At 41.8% G+C, this 22197-nt stretch overlaps 1 protein-coding gene across 1 annotated transcript in view; it reads right to left on the reverse strand.

Annotated features, from left to right (window-relative positions):
• arhgap18 (Rho GTPase activating protein 18) overlaps window positions 1-13810 on the reverse strand; it is a 20604-nt gene extending 6794 nt beyond the window's left edge. Inside the window, 10 exon segments of the mRNA XM_046298283.1 lie at window positions 167-326; window positions 745-822; window positions 1185-1276; window positions 1389-1554; window positions 2233-2399; window positions 3078-3138; window positions 3460-3695; window positions 7910-8106; window positions 13691-13785; window positions 13787-13810. Coding sequence (XP_046154239.1) covers window positions 167-326; window positions 745-822; window positions 1185-1276; window positions 1389-1554; window positions 2233-2399; window positions 3078-3138; window positions 3460-3695; window positions 7910-8106; window positions 13691-13785; window positions 13787-13810 — 1276 coding nt within the window.
• Between the last annotated feature and the right edge of the window lie 8387 nt (window positions 13811-22197).

The following is a 22197-nucleotide window of genomic DNA, read 5'->3' on the forward strand; positions in this document are numbered from 1 at the left end:
TGAGTCAACATGAGTCAACATGAGTCAACATGAGTCAACATGAGTCAACATGAGTCAACATGAGACAAAAATCAAACAGAATCGAGACAACATTCTAAACGAGTATACAGTCAGTGCACCACTGTATGTATAGAAAGTGTGGTTCATAATGTATAGGGGGACTGACGAAGCACTGCGATGAAGGCGCTGAGGTACTTCACAGTGAGCAGCGGGTGGGGCAGCTCCCTGATGAAGAGCTTGAGCAGGCTGGCTGCATCGTGCTGCTTCAGACTCTCCCATGGGAACAGGCCCTCGTAGAACTTCCCCTCCAGCTCCACACACACCGCCTGCCAGCCGAACACATAGGTCACATGTTAACACACACACACAAACCTGGTGGGGGCACAAAATCCTATTTTCCCTAAACCTTAACTCCTAACCCTAAACGTAATTCTAACCCTAACCCCCTAGAAATAGCATTTGACTTTGTAGGGACCAACAAAATGTCCCCCAATTTTTGTTTGTTCACTATTCTTGTGGGGACTTCTGGTGCCCACAAGCATAGTTAAACATCCACACTGGAGGCTTTATCACACCATCCTACAGTACAACACTAATCATATCTTCCACAGTCGGTCACCACACTAACCTTTCCATTAGGGATATAAGAATTTGGCTACATTAAGCTGTTGTTACAGCATGCAAATACTTCCCCAGACATTGAATGAAGCAGGACTACATCTATCAACAATGACGAACAATGACCTTGACTCTTATGGCTGCTCCGGGTATCCGTAGAAGCCCCTCTGTGTCCAGACCCTCGTCCTCTATGTGAGAGATTAGCTGGAAAAAAGAGAACACACTTATAAGCTTTAAACCACCAAAATCAACAGCACATATTAATTTGACTAGGCAAGTCAGTTAAGAACAAATTCTTATTTACAATGACGGCCTAGGAACAGTGGGTTAACTGCCTTGTTCAGGGGCAAAACAACAGACTTTTACCTTGTCAGCTCGGGGATTCGATCTACAAACCTTTCGGTTACTGGCCCAACGCTCTAACCACAGGGCTACCCGCCGCCCCAAAATGACAATGCCATTACCACTACAGCAAACTGAGGAGATTCCTACTGCAGAGCATTCAGACGTACTGTATGATTAAAGAGAACCAGGATCGGTGGTTAATGAGAGGTTGTGCTGCTCACCCTCTGCAGTATGATTGGCACCTTGGTCCCTGGCTGTCTCCTCTGGTCCTGCTCCAATAGGGCGGCCAGGGGAACTCCAAACAGGCCAGACTCTAGAACACAAACACAACAAACCTAATTGTGTCAGAGCTTGATGGGACAGTCCTCAGGGTTCTTAGATATAATGTTATACAGTTGTGTTCCAGTTCTAGCATACTGGCTTACCTTTGACCTTGAGTTTAACTGCTTTGTGGGCTTTGAGGTCGATGCCTGCCGTGTCAAACAGAGCGGTCATCTCTATCAGCACCAGGCGGTGCACCTTCTTCATGTCATGGGGGGACAGGTCCCCAACCTTGGTCAGCCCTGTCTTGTCTCTGCTCAACTTGAAGTTCTGTCATACAGCGAAGCACAGGTTACATTAGGAGTTAGTAAAACTGGGTTATATTCATTATTGCACACCGTAGCAAAACATTTTGCAATGGAAGATGAAAACAAGCGCTTCTTATTGGACTTGTCAGAACAAAAACAGGGTCTGTTTGATGCATATTGAATATGACCCTGACATAGTATTGGAGTATCTGTAACCACTAGGTGGCCCTAGAACCAGAGACAGAACTCAGATACACCAGGAGTCTAGAACAGTATTTTGACTGAAATGTATTATATGATGCAAAAACTCTATTCAAAAAGGTTGATTGATAGATAATGTTATCAGTGCAAATGACATCATTCAACGTCATAACTTACACTAGTACACAAGCAGCAGGTCTAGGCCTTCAATAACGCTTTAAATAATGGCCCATATAAATATCAAATCAGAATTTGGTCAATCATTAATGATGTAGGCTAAGTAAAAACAGAAACATGTTTCAATCCATAAACACCACAGGGCAAAGTTCTTGCTTCTGCCAAAAAAACATAAATATTTGAAATCCTTTGTCCCAAACTGGCCTATGGGATCCTGCTATTTTGACGAGTGACACTTCCTGTTTTGGCATATAAACTTTGCTCTGGATGAGCGGCTCAGTCAATCCGTTTGGCTGTGTTAATGTTTAAAAAGGGTACTCACAGGTAGCTTGTCATCTGCGTCCGTCAGAGCCTCGCTGCTGCCCTTTGAACCCTCCTTATAGCTGAGGGCCTGATCAGAGAAGGACACCTCTAGGTTGATGTCTGTCTCAGGTTCAGACACACTCTGCTCAGCAGGGCCTGCCCTGTTCCCCAGCCCCATCGCCTGACCTGTACCCACACACACAGAGTTATTATTGGGACATTATTGGGTCATATTGTAAGCTACACCTATAGCAAGAGATAACACAGGCAATTCATGAGATGTGTGAAAGTCCACAGATGGGACAAAGTCAGCAGGTGGGAGATTAGAACTAGGTGGTGGTGACTGTTCTGCCCACTGAAGGGAAACTAAGGGACAACGACTAGTCCTGTGGAAGTCAACAGCCAGAGAGCCAGTCTGCCCTCTGTGACCCATGTCAGACAGACATGTCAAACAGACATGTAAGGCCTTGGCCCTGACACAGATCTGCAGTGCCACCCTGCCATCTCCACTAATAGGAAAACAGGCAAGTGTATAATGGAAGATAGGGAGCGGATTCCTGACAGCCTTCGTGTTAAGGTCAGAGGGGTGGCGCGAACAGACAAGATAGGCAATGTCCCTGCTTCCTGTGTGTGTGTGTGCGCGCGCGTGTACTGCAGAGTTATCTTCTCAACTCAACAGCTCTTCCGTAGAATCTTCACTTCTGCATCCTGTGATCATGAACCATTTCAGGAAATCTACAGTATCACATGAAAACAGTGGATAGAAATAGCAGTTCATTTTTGTGGCGAGTCAGTGATGTTTTCTATAGGTATAGACCAACATGCCCAGACAAAGATTTTGTGAGTAGAACTTGTGGTACATGCCATCTGTCGTAATATCCTTTTTCCTGTTTTCACTTCTCTCTGGTGACTTGGCTTCATCCTCCTGCAACATAATATAAAACAGAAGCAGGCTCTCATCAGAATTTAATATAGGTCATTTTTTTATCAATTAATGATTTAAACTACTAAGAGTAACTGCTGATATTGTAGAAAGTCATATTTTTCACCCCAATTGTGAGTATAAGACCTTTTGCATAATATTAAGATATACAGCTAAGTATTACTTCACATTCAGGTGTCCATTAACAGATATTGTGATTAGTAATTATATTAACAACTACGGTAAACAAGTCACTGGGTTTGTTATGTAGCGAGGCATCTCAGGCATGGCTGGCAAGTGAAACGGGACCGGTGGTAGGCTGACCTTTGACTCTGGCGTGCCCGGGAGTTTGAAGATGTCTCTGACGTCAGGTACTTGGTGCTGCTTGTTCCTCTTCCTGAGGGTCTGCTGCAGCTTCTCAACACGTTTCTCCACGGCGGCGGCTTGGGTGCGCGTCAGCGTGGACAACAGCCCCATCATGTCCTCGGGGTCCGACGCAGACTCGTCAAACAGAGTGGCCAGCCCAGCCTCCGTCAGCCACGCCTCCTCCTGTTCCCCCTCTACAGACAGACGAGTTAGGGATGAATTGATGCTGCACCAAAAGAGCAGTGGTATGTTAATGGAAAAGACATGGGCGTAGGCCTGAAGACTAGTGAGAGGACAGTCATTTACTGAATGATAAAGAAACAAACAAGTAATTCATAGATTATTACTGTGCAATTAGTATTATGCCATTTTTATGTACGGAGGTGTGGGAATAGAGAAAGACATGAAACAGGGAAGGACCTCACTCCTAACCAACCATCTTGTTATAGAAAGGAACGGAAACAAAAAGGAAGTTCCTGCTTTAAGTTCTCCAGACAAAACAATGAATGTCAACTTAAACAATACACTTTTGCAGTGCTTTTTATAGGCATTTCCTGATCCTGTAGGATCAAGCAAGTCTATTGTCTTCTGTGGATGAAAGCATTAAGAGATCATTATGTGGTGGTATTGCAAAATAACATGGGCTGGACAACAGACCAGGCTATCCTATTCAGCTCTACTGTATGTACTGAACGAAAAATATAAAACACAACATGCAACAATTTTACTGAGTTACAGTTCATATCAGGAAATCACTCAATTTAAATAAGTTAATTAGGCCCTAATCTAAGCCTAGGCCCACCCACTTGGGGGCCAGGCCCAGCCAATCAGAATTCATTTTTTTCCCCATGAAAAGGGCTTTAGTACAGACAGAAATACTCCTCAGCTTCATCAGATGATTTCAGATGATCACGCATGTGAAGAAGACAGATGTGAAGGTCCTGGGCTGGCGTGGTTACAAGTGGTCTGCGGTTGTGAGGCCGGTTGGACAGACTGCCAAATTCTCTAAGACAATGTAGGAGGTGGCTTATGGTAGAGACATGAACATTACATTCCCTGGCAATAGCGCTGGTGGACATTCCTGCAGTCAGCATGCAAATTGCACGCTCCCTCAAAACACAATACCATAGATGTGTCAAGTTGTGACATAACTGCAAATTTTAGAGTGATCTTTTATTATCCCCAGCACAATGTGCACCTGTGTAATGGTCATGCTGTTTAATCAGCTTCTTGATATGCCACACCTGTAAGGTGGATGGACCATCTTGGCAAGGAGAAATAAAATAAAAATCAGGTGTAGACCTTACAGTGAAATGCTTACAAGCCCTTAACCAACAATACAGTTAAGAAAATACACACACAAAAAAAAAGAAAGAGGTAAGAACAACAAAGAATTAAAGAGCAGCAGTAAAGAGTATGGGTAGCAATGCAAAGAGTATGGGTAGCAATGCAAAGAGTATGGGTAGCAATGCAAAGAGTATGGGTAGCAATGCAAAGAGTATGGGTAGCAATGCAAAGAGTATGGGTAGCAATGCAAAGAGTATGGGTAGCAATGCAAAGAGTATGGGTAGCAATGCAAAGAGTATGGGTAGCAATGCAAAGAGTATGGGTAGCAATGCAAAGAGTATGGGTAGCAATGCAAAGAGTATGGGTAGCAATGCAAAGAGTATGGGTAGCCATTTGATTAGCTGTTCAGGAGTCTTACGGCTTGGGGGGGGGGGGGTAGAAGCTGTTTAGAAGCCTCTAGGACCTAGACTTGGCCCTCCGGTACCGCGTACTGTGCGGTAGCAGAGAGAACAGTCTATGACTAGGGTGGCTGGAGTCTGACCATTTTTAGGGCCTTCCTCTGACACCGCCTGGTATAGAGGTCCTGGATGGCAGGAAGCTTGGCCCCGGTGATGTACTGGGCCATAGGCACTACCCTCTGTAGTGCCTTGCAGTCAGAGGCTGAGCAGTTGCCATACCAGGCAGTGATGCAACCCGTCAGGAAGCTCTCGATGGTGCAGCTGTAAAACCTTTTGAGGACCCATGCCAAATATTTTCAGTCTCCTGAGGGGGAATAGGTTTTGTCGTGACCTCTTCACGACTGTCTTAGTGTGCTTGGACTAGAGGTCGACCGATTATGATTTCTCAACGCCGATACTGATTATTGGAGGACCAAGGTGAAAATCTGTCGTTCTGCCCCTGAACGAGGCAGTTGACCCACCGTTCCTAGGCAGTCATTGAAAATAAGAATGTGTTCTTAACTGACTTGCCTAGTTAAATAAAAAGGTATATAAAAAATCTGTATTTAAAAAAAGTTTACATACACCAAGTTGACTGTGCCTTTAAACAGCTTGGAAAATTCCAGAAAATGATGTAATAGAAGCTTTAGAAGCTTCTGATAGACTAGAAAAATTATGTGGATATAGTGAAGCAACATTTCAAGACAGTCAGGAAGTTAAAGCTTAGTCACAAATGGGTATTCCACATGGACAATGACACCAAGCATACTTCCAAAGTTGTGGCAAAATGGCTTAAGGACAACAAAGTCAAGGTATTGGAGTGGCCATCAAAGCCCTGACCTCAAGCCCATAGAAAATTTATGGGGGAACTGAAAAGACGTGTGCGAGCAAGGATGCCTACAAACCTGCCTCAGTTGCACCAGCTCTGTCAGGAGGAATGGGCCAAAATTCACCCAAATTATTTGGGGAAGCTACCTGAAACGTTTGACCCAAGTTAAACAATTTAAAAGGCAATGCTACCAAATACTAATTGAGTGTATGCAAACTTCTGACCCACTTGGAATGTGATGAAAGAAATAAAAGCTGAAATAATTCTCTACTATTATTCTGACATTTCACATTCTTAAAATTAAGTGGTGATCCTAACTGACCTAAGACAGGGAATTTTTACTTATTAATTGTGTGTGTAAACTTCCGACTTCAACTGTAGATAGAGTATCTCATGATAAGCTGTAGACCACACTACCTCGGGCGAGCAAAACCTTGAGACTTCCTTAGATCTTAGATCCTTAGTTCTCTCACGTCACCCCGCTCCTCCGCTCTCTCCACTGGCTTCCAGTTGAAGCTCGCATCCGCTACAAGACCATGGTGCTTGCCTACGGAGCTGTGAGGGGAACGGCACCTCAGTACCTCCAGGCTCTGATCAGGCCCTACACCCAAATAAGGGCACTGCGTTCATCCACCTCTGGCCTGCTCGCCTCCCTACCACTGAGGAAGTACAGTTCCCGCTCAGCTCAGTCAAAACTGTTCGCTGCTCTGGCTCCCCAATGGTGGAACAAACTCCCTCACGACGCCAGGACAGCGGAGTCAATCACCACCTTCCGGAGACACCTGAAACCCCACCTCTTTAAGGAATACCTAGGATAGGATAAAGTAATCCTTCTCACCCCCCCCCCCCTTAAAATATTTAGATGCACTATTGTAAAGTGGTTGTTCCACTGGATGTCATAAGGTGAATGCACCAATTTGTAAGTCGCTCTGGATAAGAGCGTCTGCTAAATGACTTAAATGTAAATGTAAATGTAGATATTGTGCACCAGCTATTGTTTACAAATATGCATAGGCCCCCGCCCTGTGTCTTACCAGAGGCTGCTGTTCTATCCTGCCTATTGAGTTTGTAACCCACCAGCTATTTGCTCTTAATGTCGTCGTTCCGCCACGACTCGGTGAAACATAAGATATTACAGTTTAATGTCCCATTGGTAGGATATACGTGCTTTCAGTTCGTCCCATTTATTTTCCAGCGATTGAACATTAGCTAGCAAGACGGAAGGCAAGCGCAGATTGACCACCTGATCCTCACAAGGCATCCTGGTCTCTCGCGAAACCTACGTTTCCTTTTCCAGCGAATCACAGGGATCTGGGCCTGGTCAGGTGTCTATAGTATATCCCTTTAGTCTGACTCATTGAAGAACTCCTCATCCAATTTGAGGTGAGTAATCCCAGTTCTGATGTCCAGAAGCTCTTTTCGGTCATAAGAGACGGTAGCAGCAACATTATGTACAAAATAAGTTACGAACAACTTCAAAAAACAAAATAGCATGGTTGGTTAAGAGCCGTTAAGACTGCAGCCCTCCTCTCTGGTGCCATCTTGCAGTAAATGCTCACGACCAGTGATGTAAACTAATTTCTACACAAAATGAGAGAAATGTTTTGCATATGGAACATTTCTGGAATCAGCTCATGAAACATGGGACCAACACTTCATTTTGCGTTTATAGTAAAAAAAAACAATCCTGCCAGACAGTGATCTAGGTAAATCACTAGTCATATAATGTACATAGTGAATTCTGTACTACACCTTAAATCTCAGACTAAAATGTTACCCTGAAGCAGTTGTTCAACAACTTAAGGGTCCTCTCTACTTTCAGTGGACACTCCTGCTATAGAGTAGAGCTCCATACCATCAGGCACCTTCAGCTGCACCTCTTCCTGTGGCTCTGCGTCCCCCTCTCCACTCAGGGTGATGTTCTCCACCTCGGTCCAGTAGTCGTCCATGGCCAGCTCATCCAACGAGTCCTGGGAGTTGCAGCGGTGGTACGGGGGCTTTCCTGGTGCATTTCTGGCCCGGTTCTGGACACTGTAGTGGCCTGTCCTGCGGCTGGTGGACAAAGGAGAGAGTATGAGGAGTACTATTTCAATCATTTTATCAGGGTTAAAGGGAGTTATAAATACCAGAAGTCAGACCAGAAGTCAGACCATACTAATAATGAGTAAACAAACTGGGTGGCTGTCTGGTACTCATTTTAGGATTGGAACTCTACGAACGCGGTGTTTTCACAAGAGTGTGGTTGTATGTTCCACATAGGACTTGGATTAGCATGAACGTGAAGGGTTAACTCATGTCAGTCAGTCAGTGCGGCAGTTCTGCTTTCCTCTGGCCGCGTCACACTTACAGCACGTAGTTCTGTGCAAACCCCTGCTGTCAGCTGCTGTTCGCTGGCCACAGCCTAGACCCTTTTACAGGAACGCCAAGTTACTTGTTTAAGGATAACGCATGTGTGGGCTTGCAGGCTTGGCGAAGGCTTGTTCCAGATCGGCTTCTCCGTGTGAGTGAACCCTGGGAAAAGCACAAAGAGGACTCCTGATGGGCATCAGAAAGCTGCTACACTCCCCCCCGCAAAATAGTTATGGTGGTTGCACTTAAAGGGCCAGTGCAGTCAACAAATGTGATTTGCTTGTGTTTTATATACATTCCAATGCTATGAGGTTGGAATAGTACTGTGGAAATTATGATAATGCCCTTTAGTGTAAAAGCTGTTTGAAAAGACTGCCTGACATTTCATCCTGTTTTGGTGTGAGGGAGTTTGGGCCTTCCACAGTGACATCACCACATAGTAAATTAGTTAGACCAATAAGACAGTTACAAACCTCTGCCAATAATAGGTAATGTTGAGTTTTCCCCTTCCCACTCAAACCACACAGACAGTACTAGCAAAATACTTGCTTGAGAAATTGCTCTTCGCTAAGAAGCTATTGTTGCTTCTTTTTGACCAATTTAGTTGAGAACAATTACAGTAAGATACTTAATGGTTACCCAGAAATGATTTGATATTGAGATAAAAACTGCTGCATTTGAACTTTAAAGGGACACCTAGAGTGGCAAAAATAAATCATGAAACCTCAGCGGTTCCACACTCCCAAATGACGGTTTCTGCTTACGCACTTGATACTAAACACAGTCAATCTGGGTCAAGCCAGGCCAGGCTAACGTACACCTTAGCTTAGGGGTAAAAGGTTTGTTTTACACAACCAATGTGACAGAAATAATAACCTCAAACTAAAGAGTACAAATGAGCTTAAATACCAGCTCTATGGGCTACAGAGTGTTCTTCATGGCTTCCTGGTCCATTTCTCGCAGTGAAGAGTTCAAATCAAATTGTATTTGTCACATACGCCGAATACAACAGGTGTAGACCTTGCAGTGAAATGCTTACTTAAAAGGCACTGTTGATTAAGGGCTTGTAAGAAAAATAAGTGTTAAAGTATTTACTAAAATGAACTGAAGTAAAATAGAAAAATAAATAATTAAAAAGCAACAATAAAATAACAGTAGCGAGGCTATATTACAGGGGGTACCGGTACAGAGTCAATGTGCAGGGGCACATAATGCAAATAGTCCGGGTAGCCATTTGATTAGCTGTTCAGGGGTCTTATGGCTTGGGGTAGAATCTGTATAGAAGCCCCTTGGACCTAGACTTGGCTCTCCGGTACCGCTTGCCGTGCGGTAGCAGAGAGAACAGTCTATGACTAGGGTGGCTGGAGTCTTTGGCCAATTTTTAGGGTCTTCCTCTGACACCGCCTGGTATAAAGGTCCTGGATGGCAGGAAGCGTGGCCCCAGTAATGTACTGGCAGTACACACTACCCTCCATGGTCATAGACAGGACAGAATATAAATGAGCAGCAGGCCTGTTAGGCCTCACCTGAGGTCTGTGGAGGTTGTAAAATGAGTCAGCCCTCAGCTCCTTCCCAGCCACAGGAAATACACAGGGTATCAGTAACGCCTGACATTTCTGGCCCTGGATAAACAACACGCCATCGCAAATTCAGAGAGGTTGTTGAGGAAATGCTTTCACAAATCAATCGCTGTCTGTTTTCTAGATAATATTGCCACAATGTTTGAACAATTCTGGAAGAATCCGAGGGTTGGAAAACATTATATTTATTCAAACCTTTATGGGGAACAAGCTAAAACACGGCACAAACATTTGGTTTAGAGGGGAATAGACTGCCAATAAAGGAGAAAAGCGGAATGTGCGCCAATGTTAGTTTGTATTCCATCCCAAGAGAGAAATGCAAACACAATCTCCCCCATTAGGAGCACATGCAAGGTTTGAACTCAAGAGAACAAGGAAAGTCAAGTATCCCAGCAATGTACACACCACCAACGTTACCCCACAGCCAGACCCAGTCGCATGGAAAGGTCAGCTATCTTGCTGGCTCCAAGAGTGACAAACTGCCAGTGCTCAAGGACAAAAAGGTAAACAGTCTTTCTCTGCTGTTTAGTGCCTGGTCATTTTGCATACAGACACAAAGGAGAGGGGGTCATAGTATACTTAAGCAATAAGGCATGAGGTGGTGTAGTATATGGCCAATATACCACAACTAAGGGCTGTTCATATGCACGGCGCAACGCAGAGTGCCTGGATATAGCCCTTAGCTGTGGTATATTGGCTATATGCCACAAACCCCCAAGGCGTCTTATTGCTATTATAAGCTGGTTACCAACGTAATTAGAACAGTAAAAATACATGTTGTCATACCCATGGTATACAGTGTTATATACCTCAGGTTTCAGCCAATCAGCATTCAGGCCTCGAACCACCCAGTTTATCATGTAGATGCATTCAGACAGAAGAACTGGCCGTGCAGTTCAGGGGCTGTGGCATACTATACCTTCTCGAAGGCTTACTAAACCTTAACCTGAGTGTGGTACTGTGGGGCAAAGTGTGGTGACAACAGGTGTCTAAAATACATAGCAGAACATGCATGGTTTAGCACCGCAACGGAAACAGGGGATTACACTACTGTTAATCACATGCACTAGCAATCAAGTTTGACTTAACTCATAAGGCACATTCCAAACATCCACTACATGTAATACAGCGACACATGGGCCCAAGCCGGTTGAATGCTGTGACAACCCCAACAGAGTCATGGACCGTTACTGCTGGGGGTTCAGTCTGACTGTCTGACCCTCCATTCTCCTGTATAATACTTACTGCCTGAGTACACTCTCAAATGACATGTCATTGACTGGAGAATAGGCTGGGTTTAACACGTGTACAAGATGTGGGGGGCAGATACGGTGGTCCTTGATGAATGTATCCACAATGGTGACAGCTCCAAAGAACTGAGGCCAACGTTCTGTAGTCATATGGGCCAGCTGGATTGGACAGACTGCATGGGAAAGCCCCCAGTGATGGGTTCTGGGATTTGAGATAGTGTATGTTCCTCCGTATAGAAAAAAAAGAAGGTCAAGAACACTTTTCAAACCGTACCCTGTTCAAAGAAGAGTTATTGTGTTTGTCAGAGACTGCACAGTGCGTCAGTCTATTTATTCACAATTGTGTGTGTGTGGGGGGGGGGGGGGGTTCTCCTAAAACTGCCTATAACACAAATGTTTGTGTCAATCAAAATTCTATAAACGTCAATGTGTTAATTATACTTATTTAGGAAATGTCTAGGTCGGAATGTTCATTACATACAACGTTCAAAAGACGTCGTTGGCAGTTTAGTGATAAAGGATTTAAAAATGAACACAAGTCAGAATAATCTCGACCCGAAGTGGAAATACATTTTCAACACCAGGAAACAACAGGGAATGTGAAGAGTGCTGCTGTGTCAATGGAAAAACAATAAAAACACAAACAGCAGCAATAACACCATGATGATAACCCGTGTTGATTTTGTGCACCGACTCCATGTGGTAACATCATAATGTTTACATTGCTGGAGGCATTTTAAAGGTAGGTCGTCCCCGAGTCAATATTATACCTCACTCACAAAAAGCTCAGCGGCTCACCCGATTCGATGGAAATCATAACACAGGCTGTTCACTTGGCCTTGACTTGTACCTGTTAACCCCACTGTTCCGTGGCTCAGTTGGTAGAGCGCGGCACTTGAACCCACCAGGGTGGTGGGTTTGATTCCCACGGGGGACCAGTATGAATGTGTATACAGCCACTCTGGATAAGAGCATCTGCTAAGTTACTGAAATGCTTTGAACATTAGAAACTCCAGTCAGAGTAAACAGCGAACACACTACCAGTGGAGCTTATTGATTGGGTACAACCTGACCCACCACATGATGTAAAGAATACAAAAATGACTTGATCAATTATTAATTAATGCCTCTTCTATATAGCATGTATGTAACAAGTCAAAGAATATGTTTCCGGGCAAAACACGAATACCTACATCCTAACTCAATAAGACATGCAGGCACAAACACCCAACACACCTACCTGCATACCACATTCTTTGTACAAACTGTGTCGTTATCAACTCATTTAAAGTGCTGCACTCTGTCCTTTCTATTTGCCTCCGTGGAATGAATAGTTATGTAATAAGTCAATACAAGTGGAAAGACAAAAGCGCCGTGGCGAGTAGTTCACCATGTACCGCTGGTGACTTGTTTGTACAGTAAAACCAAAATGACTCTGTAAGCTGGTGGCAAAATCTCTCAGAACTTAAACACGTGTAACTGGAGGCCATTATTCCAACAAACTGGGCAACATTCATTGACCACAACATGCACACAGTTGGACTTTGGTTTTTATCTCTCTGTTCCCATGCAGAAGCAAGACCAACTCAACTGGCACATGAGACCAACAAAGGGATGTAGGTGCCACATTTACCACACCATGCCAAATAGGGATGGTGCTACTACGGCACAGTAGTACAGACAGACCCCTGTACGTTGTATCCAAAACAGCCTTGGCCGGGACAGCCCTCTGTCGGGCCACTGGGGACCCTCGGACCCAGCTGGTGAGTGGAGGCACCTGCATACAAGCCAGGGGCTCCTCCACTGTAGCTGCAGCCTAGAACAGACACGGGCTTTTACAGATGGCCACTTGAACTGGAAAACCAGCGTCGAGTTTCAACTGGCCAGTGCGGTCTTCGTGTGTGTGTCCTCACCCTGTATGCGTGGGGTTTGTTCTTGGATAGTGTTTACGGTTATTTAAAACATGTGCAGAACAAACAAAGCTTGTGTAAATAGAATATATATGTTGCGTTAGGCTAGAGAACTTGAGCGTTAACCCTAACAAAACGAGGTGTTTTTGGACAGTCTAATTTCGGCACGGTGACGTAGCGTAGCCTACATATGAAAAATCACTTATATTCTACTTCTGTGATTTACATACGATATTTAAAAATAAAATAAGTTGAATCCAGAAAACCTATCGTCTTAATCATACGCACGCCTGTATTTCCTCTGCCTGTTTAGTCTAGAGCTTATTTCATTTCACACAATGTGTCAACATGGTAACAATGTATCAACACATGGAAAAGTCAGGGGCGACTTGGGGACTAACGTTACACGGAGTGTTCTTTCTGTTAGAGGTTACATGCGGGGCAACTGGAAGACCTTTGCACCTTTTCTTAACTATTCAAGCGGCAATGTTACAATGTTACTTACAGTAGGGTGTGGGCTGTGGTCAATAACAGACTATACGCTCACCTCAGCGATGAAGACTCGATCTCTTCGGCACTATTGACACCCGAGGCAGGCGATACAACTTCAATATTGCTAATATAACCGGTCAAGATGACTCCCCTTGGGGTCCTGCTGGCGACTCATGTTGCTCGACTCATGCCTTATTATTGTAAGTTCGCAGTTAACTTTGAATGTACAGCCTCCAGGAATAGGAGAGCTGTTCTGTGTGTGAGGGAGTTGTCTTTTTCAATGAGCTCACCGCCTCCTCTAATAACATGGGGAGAGTTCGTTTTGCATGACCCGGTGCTCCGGGTGTACATTTTCTTAAGCACCAATGTAATGGTCTAAAATATATCAACTCTGAACACCCGGTGCACCGAGCCATGCAAAACGAACTCAAACATGGATAATCAACAGCTGCCTGAACGCACCGCCCAGAATGCTGTTGGGCGTTGTAATTTGGGCGGGCCAGACCTGTAAGACTGTATGAAAGATCACTTTTTTTCTTGTTTTAGCCATCTATCTTATCAACTTACTTTATATGGTCCCCCAACCATTGGCCCCAGCACAACTGATATCCTATCTGGGTCATACATTTGTCGAGTAACGTAAAATGTATGCACGCATGACTGTAAACCGCTTGGGATAAAAGCGTCTGCTAAATGGCATATGTTAGGCATAAACCTGAAAACAGCACAATGTTTTGCTACCGTAATATTCCAAGTTACAGTATGTTATAGCTCATATTTGGCCTATATTGTTATGAACCATGATGTAGTATGCATTATAATGCACAACAATAGCTTATTCCCTGTCATTTCACCTGTACTTTGTGAATTAAAATGCATTAGTCTAATCACTATTGATCTGAGGTCCTCTGTGACTATCTAATAATATGGACTCATGAATTACGTTGATCTTATACCTAATATATAATATAATATATAATAATGTAGTAGTAACACGGTAATAGTGGCAGTACAACATTTTGTGAGATTTATGTTAATGTCCATATTCCAAATGACTATTTGTTGAAGAACTAGATATTTACATGTGGGCCGCTGGTTGGCGCGTGCCAGAAGACAAATACATTATGTTACACTTAAAAACGGTTAGATTCTGTTCCAATCAATTAGTGAATATTTATTAGTCTGGCAGGCTGAATCGGAAGACCTCTCTTCTGGTTATAATGGTGTGGAAAGTTATCAGACCAGCTCCAACACGCCTCATAGGCTTGACATCTGAGCAGCACTGGCCATTACAACAAAGGCCTCCCACACAACAGCAAATTAGTAGGCTACCTCTATACTGCCATCTGGTGGTTAGTTACAACAATGTTCTCTGTCTGTCAGGTGCAGCAGAGGAATTCCCTTTGTGTAAGAATCACTGGCAATGATGCTCAAAAGGGACTGGATCCATTGCTGTGAGAACACTTAACAAAACCTTGTGAGAATTCACTAAACAGACAAATTTATGTTCTTGGCATGTTACACTTTAGCCCTTATATAAATTTGATATTAGACGAATAACACCCCACCTCAGTCCTTCTGGACAGGTGTGGACTATGACATGAGAAAAGCTCTTACCAAGGTGAAATGTACACCAGCAGGTACAAGAATGGAGTGAAACTGAATCTGCACATGACAGTGGTGTTTTTGCTTGGCTTCCTGCACAAGCTTAGGAACGTCAACACAATATTTGTCATGTTCTTTGGTGACGAGGTTTCAGATGTTTATTCTGTCGGAACAGTCAGCCTTCATATGATATAACACCCATAGATTACTATTTTGTTATTCCTGATTATTTACATTTCTTATTCCTGAGAGCATTTCCCTCTGAAAGCTCTGTCAACTTTATATCTCCCGTGGCTGAAGGACTATCAAGAATGACCTCAGTAGCTATAATCTATAAAGTCCCAGCGTTTACCAAGCTGCCCTGTCTCAACGCACAGAACCAAATCAGAAAAAAAAGAGGGTCGCATGTGTTTGCAGAGATCTTGCAACACAGTCGACACATAAGTCACTCAAGTCCATATCCCATAATAGATAGTGTGACACACATTCAGTAAAGCAAGCCCTAAAATCGGTTCCATACCTTAGATGAAGATAATAGACGAATTTGGAAACCATGGTAACCATTTTTTGTTGAGGTCCAACGCTCTATTGGCAGAGAGGAGGAGAACCCCCTTATCCCATGTGAGGGGAGGACCTCTTCGACTCCATGGCTCACCTTGCCATGTGCTGCAGAGTGGTGTTAACGCACACACACAGCCAAACATATGCACACACACACAGCGCACACACACTCACAGAGAGCATACACACTGTAGGCAATCAGCCCCCGAAGACCTGCCCTTGGGTCCCCTCCCATACACCCTCCAGCACCTTTGCGTAATCTCATTAAATGATTAATGCCCTTCTTTCCTGTGCTCTCATTCCAACTACAAATCCATTACAAAGAACATGCTGCTATTCATGTCTTCAAAGTAAATGGAAGGGGACAGTTGAAAATCAAACTGTGGGTCTGACAGTTGTGTTTGTTGTGTGATGCAAATCAACCATATATAGGGGCAGATTTTGTACTTCCTGATGTAGCTTTTCAATCATTTTAGTTTTACTCTCAGTCTTTCTTCCCTGTCTGGGGTGTGCCTGTGTAAATGTGGGGTCACTGGGATTACAACTGTGACGTGGGTCAGTATTGCAGAATGGAGTGATCAGCAGACTGAAGGATGTTGGTTTCTGTACTGAAATGACACCAATCAAGGTAACGAGGAGGAGTGACTGACTGACTGCTCACCACTGCCTCGGTAATTCTAAGCATGCTTAATCCAAAGCGCTTTGACAGACAACAGATGCTCAGGCTTAATCACGTTCATCACTATGCTATCCCAAAGATTTCTTAGTGTTAATGAGGTGATGTGTTATAAGACAGTAATACAACATTCTGATAACACTTTGTTACAGTGAAAACACCGTGATAACACTTTGTTACATTAATAACACTTTGTAATAACCCTTTGTTACAGTAATAACGCAGCAATAACATTTTGTTACATTAATAGCGCAGTAGTAACACTTTGTAATAACCCTGTTACAGTAATAACGCAGTAATAACACTTTGTTATAGTAACAATGCAATAACAACACTTTGTAATAACCCTTTGTTAAAGTAATAATGCAGCAGTAACACTTTGTGATAACCGTTTGTTACAGTAGTGATGCAGTAATAACACTTTTTAATAATACTTTGTTACAGTAATAACCCTTTGTTACAGTAATCATGTGGTAGTAACACTTTGTAATAACCCTCTGTTACAGTGATAATGCAGTAATAACACTTTCTAATAAGACTTTGTTACAATAATAACACAGTAATAACACTTTGTAATAACCCTTGGTTACAGCAATAACGCAGTAACAACGCTTTGTTACAGTAATAACGCAGTACTAACACTTGGCTACAGTAATAATGCAGTAATAACACTTTGTAATAACCCTTTGATACAGTAATAATGCAGTAATAACACTTTTTAATAAGATTTTGTTACAGTAATCATGTAGTAACACCACTTTGTTACAGTAATAACGAAGTAATAACACTTTGTTACAGTAATAACTCAGTAGTAACACTGTAATAACCCTTTGTTAAAGTAATAATGCAATAATACTTTTTAATAACACTTTCTAATAAGACTTTGTTACAGTAATAACGCAGTACTAACACTTGGCTACAGTAATAACGCAGTAATACCACTTTGTAATAATCCTTTGTTACAGTAATAATGCAGTAATAACACTTTCTAATAAGATTTTGTTACAGTAATAATGCATAAAACACCTGTAAAAAGCATCAGCTGTCAGAGCAGCTCACAGAGCATTGCACCTGTACATAGCCCATCTGTAAAAGCCCATCCAACTACCTCATCCCGATATTGTTATTTATTTTTTGCTCCTTTGCACCCCAGTATCTCTACTTGCACATTTATCTTCTGCACCTCTATCACTCCAGTGTTTAAATGCTAAATTGTAATTACTTCGCCACTATGGCCTATTTATTGCCTTACCTCCCTAATCTTACCTCATTTGGACACACTGTGTAAAGATTGTTTCTATCGTGTTATTGACTGTACGCTTGTTTATTCCACTTTGTTAAAGTAATAATGCAGCAGTAACACTTTGTAATAACCCTTTGTTACAGTAGTAATGCAGTAATAACACTTTTTAATAACACTTTGTTACAGTAATAACCCTTTGTTACAGTAATTAATGTGGTAGTAACACTTTCTAATAAGACTTTGTTACAGTAATAACGCAGTACTAACACTTGGCTACAGTAATAACGCAGTAATAACACTTTGTATTAACCCTTTGTTACAGTAATAATGCAGTCATAACACTTTCCAATAATATTTTGTTACAGTAATAATGCAGTAACACCACTTTGTTACAGTAATAACGCTTTGTTACAGTAATAATGCCGTAGTAACACTTTGTAATAGCCATTTGTTACAGTAATAACGCTTTGTTACAGTAATAATGCCGTAGTAACCCTTTGTAATAACCCCTTGTTACAGTAATAATGCGGTAATAACCCGTTGTTACAGTAATAATGCAGTAATAACCCTTTGTAATAACACGTTGTTACAGTAATAACACAGTAATAACACTTGTTACAGTAATAACACAGTAATAATAACACTTTGTTACTGTAATAATGCCGTAGTAACACTTTGTAATAACCCTTTGGTACATTAATAACGCAGTAATAACACGTTGTTACAGTAATAATGCCGTAGTAACACATTGTAATAACCCTTTGGTTCATTAATAACGCAGTAATAACACTTTGTTACAGTAATAATGCCGTAGTAACACATTGTAATAACCCTTCGGTTCATTAATAACGCAGTAATAACACTTTGTTACAGTAATAATGCAGTAGTAATAACTTTGTAATAACATTTTGTTACAGTAATAATACAGTAATAACAATTGTGTTTATTTCACCTCTAAAAAGCATCAGCTGTCAGAGCAGCTCACAGAGCATTGCACCTGTACATAGCCCATCTGTAAAAGCCCATCCAACTACCTCATCCCCATATTGTTATTTATTTTTTGCTCCTTTGCACCCCAGTATCTCTACTTGCACATTTATCTTCTGCACCTCTATCACTCCAGTGTTTAAATGCTAAATTGTAATTACTTCGTCACTATGGCCTATTTTTTGCCTTACCTCCCTAATCTTACCTCATTTGCACGCACTGTGTGAAGATTTTTTCTATCGTGTTATTGACTGTACGCTTGTTTATTCCATGTGTAACTCTGTGTTGTTGTTCGTGTCTCACTGCTTTGCTTTATCTTGGCCAGGTCGCAGTTGTAAATGAGAACTTGTTCTCAACTAGCCTACCTGGTTAAATAAAGGTGAAATAAAAAAAATAAAAAAGATCACGTGATTCCTTATTAATTTCAATGGCATGGAAGAGGATATGGACCAGACTCACGAAACAAAAAGCCTTTTTTGCAAGAAGTGTTTAAAATGCTAAACAATTCCTTCCAAACGGACTATAATTGCAAACTATAATATGTAGATTCATAGAGTACCAAAAGTGTGCAGTAAAAAAACTGAACATAAAACAATATCATTGACTGTACAGTTGAAGTCGGAAGTTTACATACACTTAGGTTGGAGTCATTAAAACTAGTTTTTCAACCACTCCACAAATTTCTTGTTAACAAACTATAGTTTTGGCAAGTCAGTTAGGACATCTACTTTGTGCATGACACAAGTCATTTTTCCAACAGTTGTTTACAGACAGATTATTTCACTTATAATTCTCTGTATCACAATTCCAGTGGGTCAGAAGTTTACATACACTATGTTGACTGTGCCTTTAAACAGCTTGGAAAATTCCAGAAAATTATGTCATGGCTTTAGAAGCTTCTGATAGGCTAATTGACATAATTTGAGTCAATTGAAGGTGTACCTGTGGATGTATTTCAAGGCCTGCCTTCAAACTCAGTGCCTGTTTGCTTTACATCATGGGAGAATCAAAAGAAATCAGCCAAGACCTCAGAAAAACAATTGGAGACCTCCACAAGTCTGGTTCATCCTTGGGAGCAATTTCCAAACGCCTGAAGGTACCACGTTCATCTGTATAAACAATAGCACACAAGTATAAACACCATGGGACCAACGCAGCTGTCATACCGCTCAGGAAGGAGACGCGTTCTGTCTCCTAGAGATGAACGTACTTTGGTGTGAAAATTGCAAATTAATCCCAGAACAACAGCAAAGCACCTTGTGAAGATGCTGGAGGAAACAGGTACAAAAGTATCTATATCCACAGTAAAACGAGTCCTATATCGACATAACCTGAATGGCCGCTCAGCAAGGAAGAAGCCACTGCTCCAAAACAGCCATAAAAAAAGCCAGACTACGGTTTGCAACTGCACATGGGGACAAAGATCGTACTTTTTGGAGAAATGTCCTCTGATCTGATGAAACAAAAATAGAACTGTTTGGCCATAATGACCATCGTTATGTTTGGAGGAGAAAGGGGGAGGCTTGCTAGCCGAAGAACACCATCCCAATTTGTGGCCAGAATAGAAAAAGCATGTGCGAGCAAGGAGGCCTACAAACCTGAATCAGTCACACCAGCTCTGTCAGGAGGAATGGGTCAAAACTCACCCAACTTATTGTGGGAAGCTTGTGGAAGGCACCCCGAACTGTTTGACACAAGTTAAACAATTTAAAGGCAATGCTACCAAATACTAATTGAGTGTATGTAAACTTCTGACCCACTGGGAATGTGATGAAAGAAATAAAAGCTGAAATAAATCATTCTCTCTACTATTATTCTGACATTTCACATTCTTAAAATAAAGTGGTGACCCGATCTGACCTAAGACAGGGAATTTTTACTAGGATTACTAAGATTAAATGAGTTTAAACGTATTTGGCTAAGGTGTATGTAAACTTCCAACTTCAACTGTATATTTTGTTGTTGATGAAAAGCTAGTGTAAATGTTTTTTTTTGCCAGAAATCTTGGAGCTCTTCCCGATACAGAAAATGATTCCTGAAAAGCTTGTATGATAGAAGTTAGCCTCCATCATCATTGGCCTCCATCACCATTACCAATTCAGAACCTGTAAAACACAGAATGGATAAGATTAGTGAGAGAGTCCATTTTTAATCATAAACCTAAATATTGAATCCCTTGCAAAATAAATGTAGAATGACTAATTCATGCGATAATACACGACAGCTAATTATATTTTTATTGGCTCCCAATTGCCTGACATCAAGTATAATTTCTTACCAATAGCAATCCAGAGATGGAACAACTGGATGAAAGAAACGCACAGGATAGTAATTGAATATGACACATTTTCAACCATAATAAACAAATAAATCAATAAAATCATGCTTTCTGTCAGCTTGTGAAACTAATGAGCCAGCATGTATGAACATGATGTTATTGTGACAGCCATCGTTATACTAAAGCAGCCTTACAACCATGCCTAACATAACCTAGATTGAAATCCCATCAATTCAGCGATAGAATTAACATGGACATTGTTTGTTCTTCTAATCAAATCCATTAGTGAAATCCGTTACTGAAAGTCCTACTTAAACATGCAGTGAAAAATGTGGCTCAGGTGCGGAGTAGACTCATGTGGAGTCATTAATGTGTTTGCTATTATCAAACCTGGCATTACTGTAGAGCACAGGCAGCACCAGGCACCCAGATATCATTACAGTACGTGGGCTGACTGCTATACAATATCAACACCAATTGATGTCACACAATAGAAAGAGGGACCTTTGAAGCATGGTGCTTGACACAGATTTGAATGCAAAGTAGACAGCAGGCAGTGGGCTGTCCATAGATACATAATTGTAATAATCTGTCGATTTAACTAAAGAGTAAATATGCCAAATATAAGACATTGATGGTTTGGGTCATGTCAGGTTTGTTCAGAAAAGCTTACATTTATGAACCCTTGGACAATGAGATTCTTCTCCCCTTGCCTCAATCTCTTGCTGCTTACCTTCTACCGTCAGATCGATGTGTATTAGTTTGACTGGGATGGCGTAGTCCCATACCCACTCCTCCACAATCCACGCAAATATCAAGCCTCCCGAAAGATAAGTCAGCTCCATGGAGATCACAGTCACTGTGCAGGGAATCCAAACTACACACCTGGACTAACAAATCAAATCAAATGTATTTATAAAGCCGTCTTTACATCAGCAGATGCAGTGGTGGAAAAAGTACTCAATTGTCATACTTTAGTAAAAGTAAAGATACCTTTAATAGAAAAGGAAAAGTGAAAGTCACCCAGTAAAATACTACTTGAGTAAAAGTCTTAAAGTATTTGGTTTTAAATATACTTAAGTATCAAAAGTAAATGTTGTTGCTAAAACATACTTACATTTCAAAAGTAAAAGTATAAATCATTTCTAATTCGTTATATTAAGCAAAACATACGGCACCATTTTCTTATTTTTTTCATTTATGGATAGCCAG

This window comes from Oncorhynchus gorbuscha, linkage group LG14 (genome assembly GCF_021184085.1).
Source record: "Oncorhynchus gorbuscha isolate QuinsamMale2020 ecotype Even-year linkage group LG14, OgorEven_v1.0, whole genome shotgun sequence".
Taxonomy (NCBI): domain Eukaryota; kingdom Metazoa; phylum Chordata; class Actinopteri; order Salmoniformes; family Salmonidae; genus Oncorhynchus; species Oncorhynchus gorbuscha.